General features: G+C 29.4%; 1 protein-coding gene across 19 annotated transcripts; it reads right to left on the bottom strand.

Moving 5' to 3' along the window:
- Positions 1-1,671: 1,671 nt before the first annotated feature.
- LOC146950993 (uncharacterized) lies at positions 1,672-6,814 on the bottom strand. Of its 19 annotated transcripts, XM_085746963.1 has the most exons (17): positions 6,430-6,810; positions 5,582-5,761; positions 5,360-5,488; positions 5,181-5,271; positions 4,923-5,085; positions 4,455-4,585; positions 4,301-4,341; positions 3,892-4,062; positions 3,771-3,795; positions 3,617-3,673; positions 3,437-3,521; positions 3,160-3,237; positions 2,976-3,066; positions 2,759-2,849; positions 2,501-2,663; positions 2,033-2,163; positions 1,672-1,919 (listed from the first exon to the last, which is right to left on the bottom strand). In XM_085746963.1, exons 2-8 carry the CDS (start codon positions 5,589-5,591, stop codon positions 4,013-4,015), a joined length of 615 nt encoding a protein of 204 aa, XP_085603089.1. In that variant the 5' UTR covers positions 5,592-5,761; positions 6,430-6,810; the 3' UTR covers positions 1,672-1,919; positions 2,033-2,163; positions 2,501-2,663; positions 2,759-2,849; positions 2,976-3,066; positions 3,160-3,237; positions 3,437-3,521; positions 3,617-3,673; positions 3,771-3,795; positions 3,892-4,012. The 19 variants fall into 19 exon arrangements, with proteins under 19 accessions (XP_085603089.1, XP_085603083.1, XP_085603070.1 ...); XM_085746957.1 differs by having other exon boundaries at positions 2,938-3,066; positions 3,160-3,521; positions 5,582-5,748; positions 6,430-6,814; XM_085746944.1 differs by having other exon boundaries at positions 2,938-3,066; positions 3,160-3,521; positions 4,428-4,585; positions 6,430-6,804.
- Positions 6,815-7,624: the final 810 nt, after the last annotated feature.

Raw genomic sequence — 7,624 nt, 5'->3', positions numbered from 1 at the left:
TTAACTTTTATTTTGAAATTGGTTTTCAAAATTATTTTATCCGTGACAGCTTGTCTCTTTTATCAGAGTTAATTTCATTTGTGAGAATTTATCTCGTGCATTTGATTTATTTTTAAGATTTTATAAGTGACAACTTGTTTAGCATATTTGCACCTGAAAAAACTTGTCTTATGTATGACATTTAACTTTTTTAATGACAACTTATCACTTTTTTTAATGCATTTTAGTCAAAGAAAGTTTAATATCCTTATATAATAAAAGTCATGATATAAATAATAGGAATTCGTTATAGTTATATTATGTTTTTTACATATATATAAAATAAGATACTCTTCATTGAATATTATATAACGTATCGATGAAAAATATTATTTTATGAATGACCACTTAACAAAAATTATTTTATCAATGACAGCTTGTCTTTTTTATTGGAGTTAATATAATTTGTGAGAACTTATCCCGTGCATTTGAGTTATTTCAAAGATTCTATATGTGACACCTTCTACAACGTATTTTGGATCTTCTATTCTTGGTTGAAGTATCTCTAGTAATATTAAATGATGAGCATATTTTTTCCCTTCTAACACTTGTTTCCTTATTTCCCTTGATGTTGTACCATTTTGGTCTTGACTTAATTTAAGATCATCGCTAATGTGGAATTTGTTAATCCATATGTGTGTTGAAGAGATAATGAAATAAAGTGGAGTGTTTGTATTTTCTAACCAATAGGTGTGTTGTACTTGGCTACTTGCACATATGAATCTTTCCCACATAAAATTGACTTTTCCAATTTTGAAATTTCAAAATTGACAGTATATAGTTTGATATTTCCCCCATAAAATTGTACTATAATTATTGATTAAAATATACTATTAGGAAAAGTACTCATTGCTATAATAAGATTAGGTCGTATAGGAGAAAATTGGATTAGACACAACTATTAAAGTTTGTAGTGTGATCAGCCTATGAGCTATTTCTTGTATATAAAAATAAACATTATAGGCTGATTTGATATGTTGGAAGTGTGTCTCATTACTCTTTCCAATGTCATTGCACATCTAAAAGAGATGGTGACCTCTGTTAAGTATTGTTAATTAACAATTGACATAATTGGATTGGTTGGGACAAAGATTAAGTTATGTATTATTCTCCCGTTATTGAAATCGAAAATATATACACAGTTGGTTAATTCGAAATGGAAATTGAATATATATATATATATATATATATATATATATATATATATATATGTTAATGGTCTATGATTATGTGAACTATGGATATGATATTAAGAATATTTATGTTTATCGACTGTATTTCGATATTATACAAAAACAATTAAAAGAACAATTTGAATTAATCAATCTGAAAATAAATTTCATAGTTATAGTATAACTTTTTATTTGATATGATTTATGTGATCAACATATAAATCAATGCTTTAAAAACCATCAGTTATTGTTTTGTGATAATGTACATATATATAGAGAATTTTCTGAAATATATGTATACAAATGTGTGGCAAGTTGGAAGTAAGACATTTGTAATAATTTATTATTTGAACTTGAATATATGGAAGTAATTCATGATAAATCATATATATATCCTGATAAGTATCAATGTTGTAAAATCGTTAATAGAAGAAGCAATAAATGATATAAAAGGTAGATATAAAAATATTAACATAGAAGTTATATATAAGTTGCTGGGAGTAATTTTAACAAAAATAGCAACATTGTTTAGAATTGCTACATATGATATTAACTGAACCAAAATTAGCATATGAGGTAACGCCACATATGGCAATTGAGTGTTTAAACATATGTTACATAGCAAAAGATCAACTACTAAGCAGATATTAATCTCTAATCAGGTTACTTGCGACATCATTATATTCAACTTCCACCTCCAACTTAAACCTGGAAAAATTTAATACTATATGGATAAACAAAATCTTGTTTAAAAGGAATACGTCAATCTATATTTTGTATTTTTAAAGGCATACCTCAGATTGATAACATTTGTCTCATACCTTTTAGAACACAAAAGAGGTAAAGTATCACCCTTGGCAGCCCTCGAACATTTACTGGATGCTTTGTACTACCAACCATTCTTGGAGGGTTTCACTTGATTGATTTTCACAACAGTTACACACACATTTGTCTATGATAAATAAAAATAGTCAATACATTCCATGGATTTAAAGTAATATAATATCATCCACTACTATCAGTTACTACCATATAATATAATGCCAACCATTCTTGGAGGGTTTCACTTGATTGATTTTCACAACAGTTACACACAAAGTTGTCTATGATAAATAAAAATAGTCAATACATTCCATGGATTTAAAGTAATATAATATCATCCACTACTACCAGTTACTACCATATAATATAATGCTAAACATCGTATCACATATAGTGTCGATGAATATATAAAGTTGAGATTAATCATTTCAATGGATATAGTATAGAGCAATATTTCTTAATCATACCTCCCGAAGTTGCAAAATGTCACTTAGTGGCAGAACAACACCAATGCCAATGAATCTTTCAATAAAGGATGATTGAGACAGAGATGATGAAGATTGAGTTAAGAGTTGTGATTGAAAACTCAACTGTTGACTCTGTGACAAAGTTGCATCGTCTAAAGGTAACCTGAACACATTCAACGCAATAACTACCATAACTCATCTGGAGTTAATGACATATAGAATTGTTATATTGGTTTTGACATAGTAAGTAGTAAGTACCCTTTTGAGAATTCAAGCACTTCTGTAATTTCAGTATTTATGAAGAGTTTTGTAGCATTCCATGCATTAGAGACACCAAGTTCATGCTTATCTATAAAATGCATTTATAATAAAGCAGATTAAATATATAAAGAAATAGTGCATGAATATAAAATGAATAAGATTTTGTAAATACTGACATTTTAGCATTAAATTGAAATAGAATATGAAATTGTACTTCAGATCTTTCATCCAGAAGTTAATCTAAATTTTCCTACTCCCAGGCACAGTTTCAGTGTAACCTAACTCATGAAAAGCTCCAATGACATCTATGCAACACATGAAAATTGTTAATGACATAACTATAAATTAATTGATGAACACATCAACAAAAGGATATCACATAAATTATTTAAACTAACCTATAAGCATATCTGGCCTTACACCTCTCTGTTTGATCTCATCAAAGTCTTTGAAATTGAAGGATGGTTTTGGTATTGCTACATATGATATTAACTGAACCAAAATTAGCATATGAGGTAACGCCACATATGGCAATTGAGTGTTTAAAAATATGTTATATATCAAAAGATCAACTACTGAGCAGATATTAATCTTTCTTTTCACTCTTGATGTTTCTCCTAAACTTTGTTGAAGATTGTTTGGTTGAGCATGTATCTTGGCTTTCGACGTCTTTACCAAGATGAGAATATGCACTTCTTTTCCCTGGTGTACGGGAAGACTGGCCATCAAGCTCGTTCTCACAGAATCCAAATAGTGTTGGCTGCAACAACAATAAGTTATGATATTATTATATATGACAATATGATGATTATGAGATGTATCTAATATATTAGGAATGAAAGTGAATAAACTCACAGTTGGGAGAGTTTCAAGACCATCAATACTTTCAGAGTCATTGGGTATGTGATTAATCTGGCATGGAAAGAACACGCTATGTATTATGTATTATAAAATAGCAAGTGACAGAAATATTAAGTGGGCGGAAACAATAGCTCTTCAGTTCCAACACCTTAAATCTGCAAAAGTTCTTCCACCTACATAATATGATATAAGTATGTTCTTATTAGAATACTAATTGATATGTACGTTTATTTAAAAGCTCATGATTTATATTCATATTAACATCGTACATGATCTTTTGGAAATAAATTTTTGATCTTTTCAATCACCCCATCATCCTCCTTGACTGCTTGAACCGAACAATTATCCCATGTTGGCTGCCACTTAACTTTACAAACAACTACTCTCTTTTCAAGTTGGTCCAGCAGTATTGGATATTCCAAAGGATTCGTGACGCCAGCCTAAATGAAATAATGAAGTTATAACAGATAATATATAAGAATAAACTGATAAAATATGTTTCATATTAAGTGTTTTGATAGCTGTCAATATTGTATTAATTAGGTGATTTCAAAATTAAGAAGATGATGATGAATACTAAGGAATATAGAAATACATCAGTCATGACCCTCTGAGGTCAGCAACCATAGTTTCAAGCAATTCATTGCACTCACGAGCCAAGAAGAAAAAAAAGCTTACTTGCGACATCATTATATTCAAATTCCACCTCCAACTTAAACCTGAAAAAATTTAATACTATATGGATAAACAAAATCTTGTTTAAAAGGAATACGTCAATCTATATTTTGTATTTTTAAAGGCATACCTCAGATTGATAGCATTTGTCTCATACCTTTTAGAACACAAAAGAGGTAAAGTATCACCCTTGGCAGCCCTTGAACATTTACTGCATGCTTTGTAGTACCAACCATTCTTGGAGGGTTTCACTTGATTGATTTTCACAACAGTTACACACACATTTGTCTATGATAAATAAAAATAGTCAATACATTCCATGGATTTAAAGTAATATAATATCATCCACTACTATCAGTTACTACCGTATAATATAATGCCAACCATTCTTGGAGGGTTTCACTTGATTGATTTTCACAACAGTTACACACAAAGTTGTCTATGATAAATACAAATAGTCAATACATTCCATGGATTTAAAGTAATATAATATCATCCACTACTACCAGTTACTACCATATAATATAATGCTAAACATCGTATCACATATAGTGTCGATGAATATATAAAGTTGAGATTAATCATTTCAATGGATATAGTATAGAGCAATATTTCTTAATCATACCTCCCGAAGTTGCAAAATGTCACTTAGTGGTTGAACAACAGCAATGCCAATGAATCTTTCAGTAGAGGTTGATTGAGACAGAGATGATGAAGATTGAGTTAAGAGTTGTGATTGAAAACTCAACTGTTGACTCTGTGACAAAGTTGCATTGTCTAAAGGTAACCTGAACACATTCAACGCAATAACTACCATAACTCATCTGGAGTTAATGACATATAGAATTGCTATATTGGTTTTGACATAGTAAGTAGTAAGTACCCTTTTGAGAATTCAAGCACTTCTGGAATTTCAGGATTTATGAAGAGTTTTGTAGCATTCCATGCATTAGAGACACCAAGTTCATGCTTATCTATAAAATGCATTTATAATAAAGCAGATTAAATATATAAAAAAATAGTGAATGAATATAAAATGAATAAGATTTTGTAAATACTGACATTTTAGCATTAAATTGAAATAGAGTATGAAATTGTACTTCAGATCTTTCATCCAGAAGTTAATCTGAATTTTCCTACTCCCAGGCACAGTTTCAGTGTAACCTAACTCATGAAAAGCTCCAATGACATCTATGCAACACATGAAAATTGTTAATGACATAACAATAAATTAATTGATTAACACATCAACAAAAACATATCACATAAATTATTTAAACTAACCTATAAGCATATCTGGCCTTACACCTCTCTGTTTGATCTCATCAAAGTCTTTGAAATTGAAGGATGGTTTTGGTATTTCATGTTTGTTAACATTATGATGATTGTTCCACCAATAAACACTAACCTAAACTTATGATCAGTGGCTTTGATGGTCATCTCATTTTTCTCTGCTTCAAATAACTAATCAGAAACATATTATGAAGATGATATTGAAGACAAACAAAATACAAAAAATAACCAATTACAAATTTGAATTTTTCCATTATTAAGAAAGTGATTCATAAAACAACCCAACACTTTAAACATGATTATTGATGCTAAAGAACCCAAACAATAAACTCCATTATAAAATTATGAACTTTGATGATAAATATATTCATTGAAGCAAAAATAATAAAAATGAAAAATCAAACATAACCCAACACTAAGACACATTATAAAATTATGAACTTTGATGATAAATATATTTATGGAAGCAAAAATAATGAAAACGAAAAATCAACATAACCCAACACTAAAACACATTATTTTTTTTTCACGTTATAAAAATATGAACTTTGATGATAAATATATTCATGGAAGCATAACCAATGAGAAGGAAAAATCAAAAAGAACCCAACACTAAAACACATTATAAAAACATGAACTTTGAAGATAAATCTATTCATTAAAGTATAGATGATTAAAATCAAAACTGAAAAACAAAATCAGCACTAACCCATGTTATAAAATATGATCTTTGATGTAAAATCTATTTATGCAAGCAAAGAAGATAAAAAACAAAACTGGAAAACAAAGCCAGCACCAACCCATTTAACAAAAACCGAAAAAAAGCTCTAAAAACATACCACGAAGATGAGTTGATAATAGTAACCTGCAACAGAAAAAAAAAATCAAACAAAACCAAAGATTAATTGGATAAGAATCAGCAAAAATGTAGAGGAATAAATAAAAAAAATGGAAGAATGAAAGAATAATGAAGCTTATTTGAGTATAGAAGAGATAGAAGCTTGCAATGGGAAAATGAAATGAGAGAAAGATGTTTCTACTGATTTAACATAGTTGGGAAGAGTGAAACAATAATATTAAACAAAACTTTGATTGTAGGTTTGAAATTCAAATTTAGAAGAGGGAAGAAAGTGTGGGAAAAGCTTTTGAAAAGAAAAAAGTTTTGCCACTTGTCAGCACACGAATTACACCACTTGTCACACAAAGCAGCTGCCAAATGTCGGCCTGTGGTGCAGCGTGCACTCCTTTCTTATATTATAAGAGATTAGACATCCAAAAACTAACGGAGAGGACCAAAAGAGGTAACGGTAGAAGACATAAGGGACCAAATTGAAACATTTTATAGTTAAGGTACCATTTTGAAAAAAAGAATTAAATTAAGGGACCAAATGATGTATTAAACCAAAGAAATATATTGGTGGAGTTGAGGAAATTCAGAAACTTCATGATGACAAGAAGCTTGAGAAATTGTTTGATTGTTGTGAAATGATTGATGACATTGAAGGAGATGATGGTGGATGTGAGGCTTGTGGTGATATAAAATTTGTTCCTTGTGAAATATGTTATGGAAGTTGTAAAATCTACTATGAAGGTGATTATGAAGAAAATGATACTAATTGTGAGGTTGGTGGGTGGATGTGGATTTCAAAGGTGTTCTCGTTACAATGAAAATGGCTTAATAAGATGTTCCATGTGTTGTTTCTAGTTCAATATTTCATTTTGACTTTTAACAACGGAAATGACCTAAGTAAATTGTTAATTGTTTGTCTTTAATATCTTTTGAGTCAATGATAAGAAAAAATATATAAATTTTAAAGTTCGGGGACATTTTGCACATAAATGCAAAACTTCAGAGGGTATTTGCAAAATATCATGTTGACTAAAAGAAAATTTGACAGAGGGGTAAATTGATTAACGTTGTGTAATTTCAGAGCGGATGGTTGAAGTTTTTGTTAATTTCAGGAAGGTTATTGACAAAACTTAAAATTTCAATTGGATAATTGTCTATTTACTCGTTAGTTAACACGTGCCATT

This window comes from Medicago sativa, chromosome 2 (assembly GCF_051527215.1).
Source record: "Medicago sativa cultivar Bolivia chromosome 2, Bolivia_mono, whole genome shotgun sequence".
NCBI classification, from domain to species: domain Eukaryota; kingdom Viridiplantae; phylum Streptophyta; class Magnoliopsida; order Fabales; family Fabaceae; genus Medicago; species Medicago sativa.
The sequence above is the reverse complement of the archived record's forward strand: the minus strand, read 5'-3'. Positions and strand labels throughout refer to the sequence as shown.